Consider the following 18,557-nt stretch of genomic DNA (forward strand, 5'->3'; position numbering starts at 1 on the left):
AACGGCACCGGGGTGCAGAAATAGGCGCCTTGTGCCCAAATGCTTCAAAATAAGTGGACTGGAGCCTTTTAATGCTCTTTTACAGCAGCTGAAGTAACTCGGAGGGGCAGCAGGAGGAAGCTACCCTCTTTTTTCTGTTTTTTTCCCCAATATCGAAAGTTTCTCCTGGAGTGCACCGGCTGTGCTGGCCCAGGGAGCGGGGTGGGCAGCGCTGGGGGATGCTCGGGACGCTGCCCAGCACCGCAGCCGCTTGTGTAACTGTTGTACAAAGCTGGATAAGTCCTGCAAAGCTGCCGATGCCACGTTCCTGGCTGAGGTCCGAGTCTCCGCCGCGCGCTCCCAAGAAATCCTCCTCTACCAGATAAGATCAGACTTTACATTCCTGCCATTTATAAGGTTAAAATAGAAAGATGGGGAAGAAAGAAGGAAAAAAAAAACCTCCACCCTTGAAGGCTTTGAGGCCACCTTTCCTATCGTGGATTCACAAACCTCAGTTCTTGGGGGCAGGGGGAAAAACGAAGCGGCACGCCAAGGTAGTGATGCTCTTTATTGGCATCCGATGGATACACAAGGACAGCTACCCACCCGGCCGGCGCGGCGGCCGCCACCCCCCGTGCATTGCCCCCCCCACCTCATGCTGCTCACACCCCACCCGCAGACCCCCCAACTCCTTCTACGACGGCTACTTCTTCACCGTGACACTTCCTAATAAATCGGCACTGGTATTACACAGGGGTGAGTGGAGAAACACACGTTCTTTGTACAACAGAAACATTAGAAAAGGACACAAAACGTACCGACGAGCACTAACTTTGGCTTGGTTTTCCCTCCTTGTTTTTCTTTTTTTTTTTTTTTAAATTTTTATTTATTTCCTGCAACCAGGGATTTGAGGCATCTCCTGGCTTCTCTTTGGATGCTGAGTTTGTCTCCGTTTCCTCAGCCCTGAGGAAATCCCTTTACTATGGCAATTGAAACCTGAGACCATGGCAATATTGTCCTGAAGAAAAGCAATTTCCAGCTGGCAAGGTACGGCCAAGTTGGCTTCTCAGACGGAATCGGGCAGTTTGTTTTGCTTTTGATCTGGGCACTTGATTCCAGTCGCCCTTAGTTCATATTTGAGTCGCTTCACCAAAAAAAGGGATCGATGGAAACAACCTGACGACCAATATTTAAATTCATCCAAAAGCATCCCTGTGGATGGCTTGGTCTGCAAGGAGCCGGTGCCCCAGCTGGGGGCTTGCAAGCCGGAGTCGCCCGCTGCAAGTGGAGTTGCAAATTTGGGGCAGTTTCCTTGGATTTTAGGCATGGGAGAGGGTCGGGACTCAGACGTGGGACTCGCAGCCCTGTCGAGGCCAAGTGTTTCTAACCAACGGGTTTGGCATGGGCAGCCAGTGGCCAAAGTTGTTCCTTCAAAGGGATCTTTGCTCTTTCATTGCACGAGGGCAGGAGGCATCAGATATCCCATCCTGGAGATCCAGATTCAGCCTGTGCTGCTTTAACATCCAAAGCACAGAGGGCAAAATTCCCAAAAGCTTTTGCAGGACCTGGATGCTCGAATCCTATTGACGCAAGCTCCAATCCCTCGGAAAGCGCCGAGCTCTCCTGACACCCAGCAGCTCCGCTGGGAACAGCCAAATCCCTCCACATTCCCAAGTTTCTCATGGACCTGCTGCAGTGATTTTTTGGGGCGTGCGGTTTCCCTGCCTCCCCATTGAGTCTTTAAGGCCAGAAACGAGGTGGGACCGAAGGCTTGGACTGCAAAACGAAAGCTCGCCTTGCAGGCAGAAAGACTGTGTGGAAGAGCAGAGGGGCCAGGGTGGGCACCGTCACCCCACGTCACACGTAGAAACATCGAGAAACGACACGGTATTATTTACAAGTCTTGCTTATCTCCTTAAAGAGGGGAGGAAAAAAATCGCCTTCTGCCTTCAGGAAAGATCTGAATCCGGAGGCAAAGGGGGAGTCCGCAGGCGCAGACGTACCTGGGACCGGTGCTGTGCACCAGCTCGCCTTGCAGTCCTTCATCTGCAAAAAGCCTGTGATGCTCCAGGCGAGATGTCGAAGCCATAGCTGTGTTGGGGACATCCCCCAGGACCGCGCTGGCTGCTCGGTGGCAGCTCGCGGGGGGAACGGGGTGCTCGCCCGCCCGGCGGCTGCTCTCCAGCATCACCCATGAGTGAGCTGGGTGCTGGGCGGGGAGCTGATATGCCAAGAAAATGCACTTATAGCTCTGGAGATGTGGAGGCGGTGAGTGATGTCCCCTCCCTGGGGCTGCAGTGGGGTCCTGGCAGAGGGAGGTGCTGGGGCCACCCGGGGAGGCAGTCAGTGCCCCAAGGGTGGGCAGCACCCGCTGCGCACCCAGACGGAGGCGAAGGGCCCGCAGGGGCGTTTCTGAACCCCCCTTCACAGAGCTGGAGGAGAAGGAGCCCTTAGAAGCAGGGGGTCGGGACCACCAGCCCCGACCGGGTCTGCGGGCGAGGAGGGACAGTGCAATCGCGGCAGGGTGGCTTTGCTCCTGGGTGGGTGCAGCGTGGGGACGCCGGGGCTGGTGCTAGGGGAAGGATGAGCAGAGCCCTTTCGTCATGTCCCCACCACAGGCAGGCACTTTTTCAGCCCTTTAGACCTCCGGTGTGTCCCCTCACGGAGCTCCAGCACCAGGGAGGCAGTGGCACCCAGATGCCTGGTCCCCGACATTGGGGTGGTCCCAGCCGCTCCTCACCGAGACCAAACGCTGGCAGCCCTGCGGAGCGTGCGTGGGGGTTGCACCCCCCAAATTTCACAGTGTAGGTTGGGTTGCTGGAAGCCAAGTCCTTTCCCCCAGCCCACCCGCCATGGCGCAGCCCGGCCATAGGACCAGATCCCTTCCCAAATCCTGGTACAGCAGCTCCAGTTCTCTCCGCGCCCATCCCAGCCCTGCCCTTCACCCGCGATTTGGGGAAAGCAGCTGGATTTCAGGGCGCTGGAGGGGAGCAGGAGATAGCGGCGGGGTGGGCCAAGGAGGAAGGGCAGGAGGAAGAGGAGAACTGGAGCCCCAAGGAAGGAGGAGAAGGGGCTGGAAGGGGAGAGAGGAGAGGGCTGAGAGCGCGGTGCTCATCTCTGCATCCGTCCACCCAGCCTCATGGGGCTGCAGAGGACGCTCCGGCCGCAGACGGGCTTTGGGCGTTGAGCGGGACTGAGCCCTGCTTACGGGCTGCCGGGGGGAGGCGGCGTTGGGAGGGGGCGATACCGAAAACAGGAGCTCAGTGCATATAGGACTGTAAATTGGGGGGGCCCGGGGAGCCCCCGCTTCCTTCCCACCCTCCCCTCCGGAGCTCTCAGTACCGGGGAGGGGAGAGGCGAGGGGGCGAAGGGGGAAGGGGACCCCGCGGGGCCACCCCGGGCCACCCTTCAGACGGGAGAGGTGGCGGTGGAGTCGCTGTACAAGCTCTCGGCGATGTCCCCGCGCTGGATCTTGCGCAGGGCGGCGAGCAGGGCGTCGAGGGTGGCCGTCTCCTTGGAGGACCAGTCGGTCAGGAGAGCCCGGGCGGGCGATTCCTCCCGGGTGAAGGAGTCTATGAGGTCCTCTTTGTAGCCCAGCTCCCCGGCCAACTGCCTCCACGTCTCCTCCGCGGAGCTGCCCAACAGCTTCTCCACCTCCTCCTGCTTGCTGGGCGGCAGGTTGGTGTAGAGGTTCCCATCTCCCTTGGGTGCTGGGAAGGATGAAGCGGTGTTAAGCCCATCCCCGGGGTGCCCTTGCCCACCCTGCAGCACCCGGTTCGTCCTACCTGGCCCCTGGGTGCTCTGGCTGGGGGGCTGCTGGTCGTGCAGGCTCTGGCTGTCCACCGAGATGCCGCTGTCGCTGTGCAGCTTCTCCCCCTCCGGCGAAGGCGTCTGGTTCACCGGGCGGTTGTTGGCCCCTTGCTTGTTCTGTTTGCAGTTGTTCCACCTGCAGGGAGAAGAGCGGGGAGGTGACAGCCGGTGGTGACATCCCCCAGGCTGGGAGCACGTTTGTGGCTTTGTCTCCCTTTCTTGGGACCACTTTTCCCAGGGAGAAGCGTTTCTCCTGCAGCCTCGACCCCTCCAGGATGGCAGCCGGATTGGTTTAAATTGGTGTTTGCGGGTGCCGAGCTCCTGGACTTTGCGAGGGACCAGGGCAGGGCTCCCTTCCGCATGGATCTGCTGCAAAAATGCGGCTGCACTGCCGGAGCTCGCAGGGGTCTCCCCACCACCCTTGGGGTGCCTCCAGCCCGGGGTGCCCGGGGAGCCACCGAGCCGGCCCTGGCCTGCCCGGGGCCAGGTGCAAACCCAGCGCGCCAGGGATGAGCCGCTGAGCGTGATCGGCCGCGACGGCCGCCCGCGGCGTGCCGGAACAAGCAGGGGCTGGGCCAGGGGGGAGTTTTGCAATGAAGGCTTCCCCACCCTGCTGCCATCTCCCTCTTTCACTCCTAACCGCCTGATTTCTCATGTATTTTTGGAAATCTGGCTCCTACCCATCCAGCCTGGTCCCCTTCCCTTCCTTGTTGGTGACAGCTCCGGCTGCGGGACCTCCAAGGGGGGGGCACAGCCTGTTTCCCACTACCCAATTCCTCTGCCACGACCCCAGGGCGCTGCCTTGGTCCCCCACCTTTTGAAAGCGATGTAGGCCACCAGCCCCACCACCACGGCCGCCAGGATGGAGCAGTAGACGGGGATGAGGTTGTCGGCGGTGCCACGGCTCACGACGGGCTGCGAGCTGCCCATGACGGTGGTGACAGTGTCTGCCAGGGTGCTGGGCATCACTTCGGTGTCGAAGGGGTCCCTGGTGACGGGTTCGGGGCTGTCGGAGCCCACCAGAGATGGCGTGTGCGTTGTCCAGCGCGGGTGGAGGTCTGCCAGGCAGGAGGGGAAAAGAAATGGGAATAATTAGCCGTGCCGCCGGCCATGCCTTGTAACGTGCTGCGGCAGGTGAACTGGTGAAGGGACAATGATCTCCACAGGGATCTTCTTCCAAAGGCTGTGGGGCTTGCGGAGGTGCCAGCTCTGCCCCATCCCCTTGTCCCCACGTTTGTCCTTGCAAGCCACCTTGTCCCCTGGCCCCAGACAGCACCAGGTCCCCAAGACGTCCCCCGCCCCGAATGGCTGATGGTGCCTGGTCACGGCTGGACATGGGCATGGCTTTGTAAGCTCTTCTTTCCCAGCGCTGGGTTTGCTCGAGTCCTGCAGCTCTTCCCCCGCTGTACAAGCTGCAGACTGATCCCCGGGCTCCCATCGCTGGTACCGAAGCCCAGGGATGCGGCCTCAGCTGCCTCCCACCCACCGCACATCTGCACCGGGACCCTTGTGAGGCAACCCGGCCGCCTCCACAGCTCGCACGGAGCCGGGCTCCTCTGCTGCCAGCAGCACCAGAGCCTGGATGCGCCCCCTTCCCAGCCCCTGTCTGCAGCCACGCACCCCGCCAGCCCGGCCCCGTTTGGGAGTGACCCCCTTCCCGCCGCACCCAGGCGTGTCCCACGGAGCGAGTGGATACGTCTTGTCTTGCCCCGGGAAAACGCTCTCACCTGGGGCTGCCCCATCCCCTCCCGGGGTGCCGGCTCCCTCCCTTTTCCAGGGGCTTGTCCTGCGCCCGCTGACAGCGGGGCTGTGCCACGTCTGCCAGCCCGGCGAGGATGGAGCGGGTGCCACGGCGGGGAACTGGCATCTCGCCCTGCCGGCCCTCCCGGCCGCAGCCCCCGGCCAGACCCCGCTGCCCTTTCGGAGCGGCGCTTCGGTGGCCGTCACGGCCGTTTCCGGCGGGACCCCGCTGCCGGCTAACAAAGCTGGCCCTGTGCTCCTTGACTTATGGCTCCATTTACTCGACCCTTTCAAGGGAGCTGCGCCGGCTGCCCCTGCGCTGTGAATCAGCGGCAGCCGGGACAAAGCCCTTTTCTCCCCAGCCGGGCCCGGGGCAGGGAATCACGCTGCTACTGCCAAGGAGCAACCGAGGCGTCCCCAGCCGAAGCAGCCCTGCCGCTCCTTGGGGGGCCGCGCACGGCAGCGGGGTGCGGGCTGGCACGGCGGGGGGCTGCTGCCGGTGAATGATGCTCTCCCCCTTCCCCTGGGCACTGAACCCTCCTGGGCTGCGGGGCCGGCTGTTCCCCAGCTCTTCGGGGCAGTTAATTCCCATCAGAAAGCCATCGACTGCCAAGTTCCCTTCTGATGAAGGCTCGGGCGGTGGCGAGCACGGCATGCGAGACTGGTGAACCTCTCGGCTCCGCTCGCTGCTCCTGGACCCCAAAAGCGGCCAGCAAAGTGCCTGCACCCATGGCAGCATCCTGCCAGGAGCTTGGCCAGGGAAGTCCCTGGAAAGGGCTGGGCACACCCTGGGGCCAGGCACTTGCAAGGGAGACGAGGGCTCACGGCAAGCGCTGACTCGGTAGGAAGCTGCGTGCTGCAACGCCCGAGCGCTGGGGGTCTCAGCTGGACACCGGGGTCCTCTCCTCCGAACCCAGACACATGCCCCTACCTCCCCATTGCTGTGGTGCAAAGGGAAACCAAGGCAAGGAGCACTACAGGAGACCCGGCGAACCCAGCTCTCCCCTCCGCACCGGTTCTCCCCGTTACCTCTGCATTCGGCGTCCGAGATGGCCGTGCACTCCTTCACCAACACCTCGTTCTCCTCGCAGGTGGTGCAGGGCAGGCAGGGGTCCACGAAGTTGGCTTCACTGGAGAAGGTGCCCTCAGGACACTCCTCGCAGACCGTGTCCTGCGAGTCCTGGCAGGGGAACATGAGGCCGAAGCCCACCTCGCACACCCGGCACTCCTGGCAGCTCCCGCTCAGCTCATCCTGGTAGTAACCGTAGGCGCAGCGGCACACGGCGTCGTCCGACTCCACGCAGGGCGCGGACATGCTCTGCAACCCCACGCACTGCGTGCAGGGCTTGCACGGCTCCGTGGCGCTCACCGTGTCCGAGTAGGTGACGCCTGGCAGGGGACAGAAGGTGAGGTGAGCGGGGTCCCAGCACGGCGTCCCCATCCCCGTGGGCCACTTTGCTCCCCGTCACCAAATGGTGCCGGGCCGGGGAGACGGGCTCGTGCAGCGGCTGCTGGCTGCAACCATCTCCCCGTTCACCATTTTCTCCCTTTTCCAGGTGTCCCCCCCTGCAGCCCCCCAACACCCCCGAGCATCCCCCAGCCCCCCTCCCCATTAACAGCTACACCCTTTCTGCAGCCATTCCCCAGCTCAGCGGGGTTCTGAGCTCCTGCAGCCTGGGCAGGGCTGGATGCTGCCCTCAACGTGCCCATCCCAGCACTTGGTGGCCGTCTCTGTGGGCAAGCATCCTTGTCCCCAGGCAAGCATCCTTGTCCCCAGCCAGAGCATCGTCCCCATTTTTGACGTCCAGGTGGTCCCCGTGGGCATCCGACAGCCATCCCTGCTCCCCAGCATCCCAAACGCTTTCTCCTCCGCATCCTGCCCAGGGGGTCCCTCGGGGCATCGCCGCCCTGTGCCCCCCTCCTCGGCCGCGTGTCCCCTACACGGGGCGTGATGTGAACAGGAGGTTACAACACTAATTGCTGACTCTCCTCTGGCCCCGGGGCTTCTTGCTCTCCGGTTTCATCCTGCAGGACCGACTCTGCCGGGGAAATCAATCCTCCTCCTCCCGCAGCACGGCAAGCTGCCCCCGTGCCCCCTCCCTCCCCCTGCCCGCTCCCAAAGGTGTTTGAAGATATTTTTAGCCCGGGAAGACGGGTCAGCTCCCGTCCTGGAGGGCACAGCTGCCGTCCCTGCGTCGGCTGCCTCCCATCGATCGCCCCGGCGGCCGCGCTGCCGCAACGCCCCGTCTTCCCTCGTCCGAAACGCCGCGGGAAAGTCCAGCCTCCTTGATGGAGAAGGTGTCGGGGAGATCAAGCACAATCCCTCTGCTAGCCCTGCTCCTCGGGAAGTCAATCCAGCCACGTGCTAACTTTTAATTACCTGCCTGTCTCCCGAGGATGATGGTGGGAGACGGTAATTCCCACCCTCAGTGGCCTCCAGCTTCCCTGGGTGGCCAAGGAGAGACCATGGACAGGCTCAGGGCAGAGCTGTTCTGGTGCTTAATTTTTGGCTGCTTTCAAGAGAGAGGGGAGTGAAGAGCCCTGAGACCCTGGTGATGGGCAGGGTTAGAGGGACGGAGGTGCCAGCCCAGCCTCGGCAGCTGCTTTCCCACGGTGGCTCAGGGCGAACCCCCCAACACCTTCTCCCGCTCCATGCCTGTGTCTGGGTGTCCCGCTCCTCCCTCGGGGCCGGCCCCGTGCCCCCCCTGGAACTGCAGGACCCCGGGGATGAACCTGCTCCGCCGCTGCCGGCCCCGAGCTGCCGCCTCGGCTCTGCCCCGGGGTGGGCGAGCAGCCCCTGCCCCGCTGCCCGAGCAGAGCCAGAGCAGCACCGGGTCGGCCGCCGGCGTGCGCAGCTCCCATTAACCTGGGCTCATCCTTTGCATTATTCTGAATTATTGATAGGCGCCATTAGAGCGGGGAAGTGGCCAGGGAAGGCATAGAGCTGAGTGGGCACATTTTCAGTGGCAGCAAGGATCCGAGCTGAGCCATTACAGCTGAGATCCAAACAGGGCCCCCTCCCTCCTTCCCTCCCGCCCGCAGCGACGGAGGCTGGCGAGGGGGATAAATAAATCATGAGGCAGCAATCAGGGGTGGCTGGCAAGGGAGGGGAGAAGGAAAATTATAATAAAAAAAAGCCAGTGGCCATTTGGGCTAATGCAGCGACCGTTTCCTCCGGCTCCCTGGCCCCCGCGGGCTTTGGCAGGGATGGTGCTTTGGTTGTAGCAAATTTTTGCAAAACACTTTGGCTGGTGAATCGGGAAGACATCCAAGGCGAGAGCTGGGAGGCAGCCCGGGGTGGAGGTGGGGATCTCGGCGGCCCAGGGCCGTGCCCGCATTCCTCCCCGCCGGCTCACGCTTGGCAAGCAGGGCGCTTTGCCGGGACCGGGGCTGCCTGCACCTGCCCAGCGCCTGCGGCAGCGGGATCCGGCGTCAGCCCGGGTCCAAAAGGACCCTCTCCCCATCCCAGCAAGGGCTGATGATGGAGTTTGCAGGTCTCCTTCTCTCCCCACCCCAAAATCCCATCTCTGGGCTCAGAGATGATCACCCCATGGTCACCCCCCACCCAGCAGCTCCCAGCTGACGAACTTCTGGGGATTTGTCCGTGCTGCCGTTAGTGAATGGATGAAAGGCTACAGCTGGGGCAGGGCTGGGGGATAAAGCAGGAGGGTTTGCAGGGGCTTTGTCCTGGTTGTGGCTCCCCAGCTTGCCTGCTGCTCCCCTCGTTGAGGCAGTGAGGGGGGTGGGTTGTCCCTTGGTGCTGCTGCTTATGACGGTTGCCTGATCCTGCCCCGGGGTGTAAACCACACCACACCGCTGTGCGGTTGGGTAAGTACTGGGATCTCACAGGGTAGATGCTCCCAAGCAAGGGGTGGCAGGGCTGTGAGCTGCTGGACTGGGAGGCAGGTGAAGGGCTGTGGGGGGAAACTGAGGCACGGAGAAGGGGACTGGTGGTCCCAGAGCAGCTGCCTGGAGGCCAGGAGCACTCAGCTGCGCTGGTCCATCAGCAACAAAGCTAAGGTGGGCACAAAGTGCTGCCCTGGGGGCTTTGCTCTCAGCCCGTGTGTGATGCTGGGAGGCCTCGGGGCTGCAGTCTTAGCTCCTGGCTGCTCCCATCCCCGCAGGGATGGAGGAGGGGGCCAGACCCTTTTGCCCTGGTTCTTTCCAGCTCAGGTCCCTGACCCAGCAGAGCCACTGCCTGATGTTCATTCCCCTGCAAAAATGCAAATGCCTAACGTGGGGCTGGGCAGGAGGAGCTGGGATGCAAACCAGAGCAGTGACACTTGCACCCGCGCCCCAGCTGACGCACGGGCTTCCAGCACCGCACCCAGGTCACGGTCCTGGTCTCTCCATAACCTCCGCATCCCACGTCTTCCAGGGAGGGTGGAAATTCCCTTTATCCCCTCAGTTCCCAGAAAGAAATCCGGGAGATGAGCCATCTGCCAGCCTGGAAGTGCTGGGCTTCCAGCACTTCTGGAAGTGGGGAAACTGGCTCATCTGAGCATTCCCAGGAATGCAGAGCAACCCTCTGGATTTACAGCCTGACCACGGAGCTGGAGCCCCACACCCCGGCCATGTTCCCTGCGGGAAGGGCTCATGGAGGTGGATGGCACAGTGGATGCCCTGGCACCAGACCCACAGCAAGATGGGTCTGAGCCCGTTGCAGCCCGGGAGGGAGCGAGCCCGAGGGACTCATCCTGCACAGCAGCCCCGAGGTTGCAGCCGGGGGGATTCAGCCTCCCCAGCCCCTGCAGCCAGGCGCTGGGAGGGTAAGCGCCGTTCATCGATTTTGCAGGAAAGCAGAGGTATTTTTAGCAGTGCCCTGACACTGCTCCATCCCCTGCTCTGGGCTGGCGCTGCTCTGCTTCTTCTGCTTCTCCCCTCCCCGGACTTTGCCTCCTCTTTGCTCCCCCGCAGCCGTGCTCTGTCCCTTCCCCCTCTCAAATCCCATTCCCGGAGCAATCTGGGCTTGGCTGGCACAGCTTTTCCTACAAATACTTGTCCTTAGGTCTTCAAAGGGTTTGCAGCAGTAAACTTGAAGGGCAGAATTGCTTATGCCTATCATGGCATTGTTTAAACAGCAATAGTTGGACCACTTCATCTGTAAGCATTTAAGCAGGTCTCCAGCACACATCTCCCACCGACATTTATGAAGCATTTGACATAGGCAATGTGCCTGGAGCTGGCCAGGAGAAAACTGTTCCCCTCTCTCTTGGGGACCTATGTGATTTGCTTCTCCCCTCTCAAACTTGCTTTTATTTTGCAGTCTTTACGAGGTTTTTTTTTTAAAAAAAAAAAAATAAAAATACAGGTGGCTCATCGGGAGACATCCCCGTGGCTGGATTGGAGACCGACACCCAGTCAGCATGGGGAGAGGAATTTTTCGGAGACAAATGTTGGTCAGTAGCCAGGGAGCCATCAGGAAGGGCTGGAAGGGGGATCTGCAAAGCTGCCTGGCACCACCGGGTCCCAAAACAGGGAGAGCTGCTGCCTCCGCGGCTGGGACTTGCAGGGCAGCGGTTTTGGGGAAATGCTGGAAGTAACCCTGGTGTCACCGCAGATGGGTGGCCCGGGCACGCCGCCTTGCGGGATGGAGCCCATCTGTGCAAGGGCTGTGCCCAGGGCTGTTGGGCTGTGCACGGAAAGATTGCAACAACCAGCACAAACTGTGCCCAGGCAACACCTCCAGGAGGGAAGGAGGATGCACATGGGGAGACCCAAGTGCCTCGTGGTCCCCAAAGCCCCCCTGTACCCTGTGCCAGCCCCTTTGTGGTGCTTCGCGGAGGGGAGCGGGTACTCACTGTCCAGGCAGGGCTCGCAGACGGTCTGGTTGACCCCACAGGGCTGCACCACCCCCTCTCCCAGGTTGCAGGCTTTGCAGCATTCCCCGCTCGTCGTGTACATCTTGGTGGGACACTTGTCCTTGGAGCCCCAGGCGGGTCCCTGGGAGAGAAAACAGAGCCGGGAGGTGACCCTTGTTATGGGACCCTCCCTGCAAGGGCAGGCGGAGAAATGCATCGCATCCAGGTAGGGTCCCGCTCTGGGGTGGACGTCCCATGTCGGGGCTGAAGGGGACTCAAATTAAATATAGGTCCTGGGAGAAATGGTTTTCCTATGAGCAAAACTTGCTCATCAGGAAAGCTGCTGCCAAGTGCTGCTGCTGGAGGGAGGTCAGGAAAGCCCACGTCTCCACAGTCCGGGCTGGTGGGTATTTTTGGGGGGGGGGATGTGAACTTTTCTGCAGGATTACAGCATTGTTTGCCCTTGTCCGTCATCTGAGTTGTCTCCTCTAAGGATGCTTTGCCATCCTGAAGGGTTCAGCCCTTCCCACCCTGGGGGATGGCAGGGCATTGCCCACGGGCTGGCAGTGGGGAGACCTGCCTGCCCCGATGGAGGGTTTGGAGAGCTTGGGTGGCACATGGGGATGAGAAATCAGACCCCACGATAGAAACGAAGTCTTTGAAGGGAGCACCGAGAGCTTCAGCAACATTACTGTCTAATGGAAGTAAGTGTATCTGCTTGTAAAACCTGTCGTCACATATGGAAGCAATAAACATGCCACGAGCGGTGGGATCAGAGCCACCCTCCACATGCACTTTGCAACCGGGGGAGCAGGGTGCATTTGCAGGACGGCAGCTCCCCAAAACACCTCTTGGCCAGGGCCACGCCGTGCAGGAAGCACCTCTGCCTGGGTGCAGAGCTGCCGAGATGCTGACGGTGATCTGAGCTCTGCCAGGGCTCCTTTTGCTCCCTCTGCTCACAGGCAGGCGTGTTCCAGGGCTGGACCATTTCGCCATCCAACTAAGCCTGATTTTCGGGGAAGAAACTCAGCTAATGCTTGGAGAAGCTCCCCCTCCCCGTGCATCTGGATGCCTCGTCAGCCAGTTGGCCGCCTCCTTGCACAATGCGGCGTTATGAACTCGCTGTGCATCATCCGGCCCGGCTGAGACAATGGAGCGCCAATTATAGGCATCTGAATGACAAAGTGCTCCAATTACCCTGCGCTTGAAAGCATGTGCTCTCCTCTCTGGCGCTGCTTCGCCAGCCCAGGCTGGCAGCCCGCTCCAGCGCCGGGCCCCAGCTGCGCAGGCAGGAGGGCTTGGCATGGGGTGGGGGGGGGCTTCCCAGCACCCCCCAAAAGACAGCTGGGAAATGGGTTTAGGGGTGAGGAAGGGGCTTGGTTTTGCCTCTCCTGGGGGACAGATCCAGCTCGTGGGGAGCAAACCTGGCTGGAGCTCACCCCGCTGCTCCATCCCCTACAGCCCCGACTTGCAATGTGTCTCCCCTGCTTGGCCAGGGGTTTGCCCCCCTCCCACCTCCCCATGGTTGTGGCAGCAGCAGCCGTGAGCGGGGCTGGGGGAGCAGCCGAACGTGCCTGGCTATAAATAGTGCTGGAAAGGCTGGGGCACCGCAGCTGGGGCCGGCAGCGGCCAGCTCTCCCACGCCGCAGGCAGCTGCGAGCGGCTCCGTGCGCCCGCGGGGATGGGACCCAGCCACGCTGCTTCCTCCATGCAAAACCCAGACCCTCAGCAGCTGACCCCAGGGACCCCCTTCTGGCCACATGTCCCCTCCCCATAGGGCTGCCAGGAGCGACCGATGCCTCCCCCCCTGCCAGGTCCCCCTCTGCTGTAGAAAATGCAACTTCCAGTCCCAGATGCTGCACCCCCCTACTCTGCCTGCATTTCCCTTTCAGTTCTCCGTCTCGAGCACTGAAACCCCCATAAAGATTAACACACTTATAAGAGGGGCACATGGTCTGAATTAGCTGGCTGAAATGTGTATGTTATTAACACAACTCCTGTTGACAAAGCCACAGGTATTAACACCATAAAGCATTTTGACAGCTGGACCAAGGAGGGGGGCACGGACGGAGGGCGCGAGCAACACCTCTGTAAGCTTTTAATTGCTTTCGGAGTTGTGTCAGGGGGTTTTTGTGTCCTAGCAGATGCCGCCGGTTGAGGATATGGCCTCGGAGGGAGCTACGCAGAGCGGGAATTCGGCACGGCACCATTAGCTCCGGAGCCCTGGCACAGAAAATCGCTTCTCACCGGAGCGGGGAAGGGAGGGGATGCTACAGCTGGAGATGGGCCCAGCGGCAAGCCTGGATCCGAACCACCCGCGAGTCTGACAGACGGGCTCTGCCTTTCTCGGCAAAACACCCTGTCTAGGAAAGGCCAAACCCCTGGCTCTGAGCAATCCCTAAACTTTGGGCAGCAGAAAAAGCCACGTCTGAGGTCTGCGGGTCCTGCCAACCCTCAGCACGGCAGGACCGGGAGGGCTCTGCCTCTTCCCACACGGAGCTACCGGCCAAGCAGCACAGGTAAAGAGAAGAACACAGGGTGCCCGGGGTTTGGGGTGGCCCCGGGGCTGCAGCCACAGCTGTGGGTGCACATCTGGACCTGCCCGGGCAAGGGCTCAGCGGAGCAGCCGGGCTCCCCCCGTGCACACCCCCCAGTACCCCCGGTTCGGCAGGTGTAATCCTGGGAGGCACATCCAGCCCCAAGGCAGCGGGTGCCCTGGCCGGCGACGGCTGGGCTCAGCCCTGACCTGGGGAGGAGGCTGCGGAGATTTGGGGGACCCCGAAGCCCAGTCCCGCTGTGGCAGGCAGGTGGCTGCCCGAGGTGGGTAATTCCCTGGGGTGAAATCATTTGAATCCATATGGTTGGGACAGTTCCTGCCTTTCCTGCCACCCGCCCGCCACCACGAGCTTTGCCAGCCTGATCCCATGCCCGGCACCGCAGGTGTACAGGGCAAGACGACCCTCGGGCACGGAGCTGCAAACACAGCTCTCCTCCTCGGTCTCTGCACGAAACCACTAAAGCACCAGCTTTAATATCCTGCCCGAAGGGTGTCCTGCTGCCTAACGAAACCTCTGGGACCCCCGTCAAATCCTCCCCCAACAAAAGCCCTGTTTCTGCCCCAGGTAGGTGCCCCATGTGCCCACCCGGCTGCCCTGCTCCGGGTCCCTCTTCCCTGGCCCCCCATGCCCTGAAGTTTTGTCTCCGGCACACGCTGAGGCTGTGCCCGCCCCGGGGGCTCACGCCTGGGGGAAGAGGGTCTTGCCCTTCACTCTGGGCAGCGAGTTTGGAGCTGGGAGGGTCTAAGGGAGATTTTGGGGATGTGGGACGGCAGGAGATGAAGGCACTGGGGGTGTTGGCAGCTTCTCACCTATTGAGTGAGGGCTGTCAGCCTTTTTTCCTGGGTAAAAGGGACGACAGAGCTCGGTGCAGCGGGATCAGAGGGGCTGCACAAGCCATCCCTGTGGGTTCCCCATCACCACCCACCCCCCCGGGCCCCCTCCCTCTGCCCCCAGAAGTGCTCTGCCTGCCACCCCCGGGGCCCCCGCCCGGCTCCCCCCGCTCCCGCCCGGTGCCTCCGGGACGCTCCAGCCCCGCACGGCGGGGAGCCCCGCATTGCCTGCCTCCTACCCCCGGGACCTCCCTCTCTGTACCCTCAGGGCTCTCCATCCCGGTACATGTGGGACCCTCCGTGTCTGCCAGCCTGGTACCCCCAGGACCCCCCCAAATACCCCTGTGTGGTGCCTCCGGGACTCTCCATCCCGGGACCCTCCATCCCATGCCTGCCTGGTGCCTCCGAGACCCGGTACCCCGGGGACCCTCTGCGCTCCGCGCCCGCTCCCCCCGGGATGCTGCACCCCCGCACTCACCGCCGGCAGCAGGAGCAGCAGCAGCGGCAGGAGCCCGGCCATGGTGCGCGGGGGCGGCGGGGCCGGTCACCCCCCCCGAGAGCCGGTGCGCGGCCGGGCTGCCCTCCCTCTGCCGCCCGCCGCCTCGGCGGCAGCCAGAAAAGAGCTGCAAGTCCCTCCTCCTCCTCTTCCTCCTCCTCCTCCTCCTCTCCGCCCCCGGAGCATCACGGCGAGCGGCCGAGCCAGCACCCTCCTCCGCCGGCACACAAAGCCCGGACCCCCCCGGGGCCTCCCCCGGCCCCCGCTGCCCTCCCGCGAAGCGCTTTTGGGGTGCGCTCGGTCTCTGTCCAGCCAGCTCTCCCCAGCCCCTCAATTATTGATGCCCATCCATCCATCTCCATGCACCCTCCTCTGCTGTCCATCCACCCAGCCATCCATCTCTCTCCATCCCCTCAAACACCCACGTCCATCCGTCCGTCTGTCCCTGCACACCTCGCTCCAGCCCTCCGCCAGTCACCGTCTGGTTCGTTAAGGATATTGCATGACGGGTTCGTTAAGGATATTGCAGTCCCGTCAAGAGGCTCTGGGCAAGTCAGTGGCCGTGGCTGGGATGGGGTGACCAGACCTCCTCTGGCCACAGGGGACAAGGGACAACATCCCACTGGTGCCTAGATTGGTGACACCCCCAGGTCTGTCACAGCCACCCAGGTGACATGGAGAAGCCCCCAGCGGGGAGCGGGCAGGCGATGCTGCGATGTCCGTAGCAGTGGCTGCCTGCTCCTCTTAGTAAATCCACCCTTGGCAGTAAAAAAGATCCCATATTGACGTCCTTTGGTCCCTAAAAATCTCCTTGCTCCCCGCATGCCACTATCCTCTGCCCCGGTGCTTCCAGCTTCTCGCAGGATGACTCTGCCTGGTGTCCTGCCCAGCCCAGACCCCACGGTGATGGGTTAAGCTGTGCGTGAGCTGGAAATGTCACAGCCTGTCCCTTGTCCCGGCGAGGCCCCCGCCTTGGTGTGCCAGCACCAGAAACGTTCTTTGTGGGGCTGACTGGAAAAATGAAGTGGGCTTTCTGGTGGCGTTGGTAAGGGAGGGTAGCTGGAAATGGCCCAGACACGCAGTCACTGGTCCCCGGGGTGGCTCCTGCGGCCGGGATGGAGGAGAGACGCCTTCCCTCTCCGACTTTGTCCACTGCACAGTGGATTTGACCTCGTGTCCTGCCCATGCCAGGCATTTCCTCACCCCTCCGGGCTCTGCAGGTGCTTTTGGGGTTCCTCATAGCGATGCTCGGTCCAGCCTTTCCCTCCACCGCGGCCGTTCAAGCCCCCCCAGCTCCCGACGGCCCCGCGGGCTCCTCCCTTGGGTCACATCAGCCCCTCCGGGCAGCAAAGCGCCCGGCGCTGAGCACAGCTCAGCTGGATTTCCTCTTGAAAAGCAAATTATCGACCTCCCGAGGTGTCGGAGGTCAGCTGCTCCCAGCCGGCTCGCGCTGCTCCGATGGGCAGCCGGGAAGGGCTTTAAGGAAAGTCCCTCGTTCGCAATCTTGCATTTCAATAAGATTAAACCAAAGCCAAAGCTGCCATTTGTTCTCCAACACGGAGACGCGGGAACACATGTGCGAGCCACATGGCGATGGGTTTGCCGGCCAGAAAGCCGTGCCGGGGCCAAGTGGGGACGGGGCAGGATGCGCCCGGGGCCGTGGGGCGCGGGATGCCCACCCGCATGTCGGCTGGGCAGCGAGGGAAGTGATAAGCCGAGCATCCTGCTCTCTTTTTAACGCACCGATGGATGGAAATGGGGCAAAGCTGCCTGCAGACATATGGTGGGGCTGGGCACGGCGGGGGGAGCAGCCGGGGTCTCCCACAATTAATTTGCTTTTGCCGCTCTGCCGCAGTGAGCAGCGAACCCAGCTGCTTTCCTTGGCCTCTTTGATAAATCCTCCCACCCCGCAGGGTTTTGGGCTGCAGCCTTCCACCGCGGGATGCGCTTGCCGGGGTCGCGGGGCTTGGGGCAAGCGGTCCCCGAGCCTCCCTCCCTGCCACCGCCCCGAGCGCGGGTGCTGCACCACGGCCTGATGCCACCACGGGAGTCATCCCGGGAAAAACCCAGTACCGGTGATGTAAAGCCCAGCCCGGCAGACAGAGACGGCCGCTCAGCTGGGCTGCATCTGCACGAGGCTGGGCCGACGGCCAGCAAAGGTAAGTGAAAACTTCTGCTCCCATCCTAACCCTCCGCGGCTCCTTTGGTGAAGGCACTCGCTAGCGCTTTTCATTAAATCCCCCGCACGCTTGGGTTTTTTTTTTCCTGTCCCAAAAAGGTTGCGGCCCTTTCCTGGCTCCATGAGATGACAAAGAAGCTCTTAAAAGTCTGCTGTCGCCTCTCGGAATTAAAAGCCAAGGCTCCAGGGGTTTATTTGCTGGGGGAGCATCCTTTAAGCTGCCAGACGGTGCTCTCTGCCGAATTGCATCCCCTAAGGTCAACCAAAAGCTATATCCACCCGCAATGGGCTCCATGTGCCAGAGCGTGGCCGGTCACGCTCCCAGGGCGGCTCGTGGCCACCGAAGGGGCCCAAAATTGTGGCTCAGCGATGCTGCTGGTCCCGCTCTGCCACAGCGGGACGGTGCCGCAGGGGCTGGCACGGCGCTGGCCGCCGGCAGAGCTGGGTCTGCCTTGCTGAGAGCAGGTTGGGGAGTGGTTTGGCTGCAAGCTGCCGGTTTGTAATAAGAAAAAGAGCTTTGGGTTTTTTTGTTGGTTCCCGACCTCCCTTCAGGCTGGGGGGGGTCACCCATGGGGGGGGGTTCCCCGTCGGAGGGGCAGCGTGGGGCTCCCGGCTGCTTGGCTGCCAGCACCCGGGCGGCATCGCTGCCTGGCAGAGAGATGCAGCTTGCACCGGGGTGCCTCCCTCCCCCCCGCAAAGGGAAGGTTTAATTAGCAGAAGCCCAATTACAGCTCGGTGAAATATTGCATTACGTCCCTCTCAAGGAGAGAGCACGCAGCATCCCTGGAGCGACCGTCTTCCCCCCTCGGTATCCTTCTTCAGGCTCATCCAGGTTCTTCCCCCAACCACTTCCAAAGGCCAAAGGTGTCCGAGCAAACCCGGGCGATGTTTCCCCCCCTCCTACCCCCCTCGAGGGCTCACCAGAGCCCCCAGAAATGGCACAAGTTAAACACTGGGTGAGAGCTCCCGCCTTCAAACTTTTTATTGATTTTACTAAAAAGCATAGGTAATTACTTTCCCGACAAAGACAGTAACACAGTTAATGGTAAGTTATAAATAACGATGAATAAATAATACACATTGGGCAAATATCATCCCGGCTGTTCACGGCCAGGGCTGAGAGCGTAAATAAAGGGCTGCAAGGAAAAGCCTGGGGGGAGCGAA

General features: G+C 61.9%; 1 protein-coding gene across 1 annotated transcript; it reads right to left on the reverse strand.

The window, feature by feature from the left end:
• Window positions 1-3,387: 3,387 nt before the first annotated feature.
• On the reverse strand, window positions 3,388-15,253 carry NGFR (nerve growth factor receptor). The gene is made up of 6 exons (XM_075171859.1): window positions 15,197-15,253; window positions 11,331-11,472; window positions 6,559-6,918; window positions 4,604-4,847; window positions 3,765-3,925; window positions 3,388-3,689 (listed from the first exon to the last, which is right to left on the reverse strand). The coding sequence occupies exons 1-6, from the start codon at window positions 15,236-15,238 to the stop codon at window positions 3,388-3,390; spliced, it is 1,251 nt and encodes a 416-aa protein (XP_075027960.1). The 5' UTR covers window positions 15,239-15,253.
• Between the last annotated feature and the right edge of the window lie 3,304 nt (window positions 15,254-18,557).

The sequence above is a fragment of the Calonectris borealis genome, chromosome 22, assembly GCF_964195595.1.
Source record: "Calonectris borealis chromosome 22, bCalBor7.hap1.2, whole genome shotgun sequence".
NCBI lineage: Eukaryota > Metazoa > Chordata > Aves > Procellariiformes > Procellariidae > Calonectris > Calonectris borealis.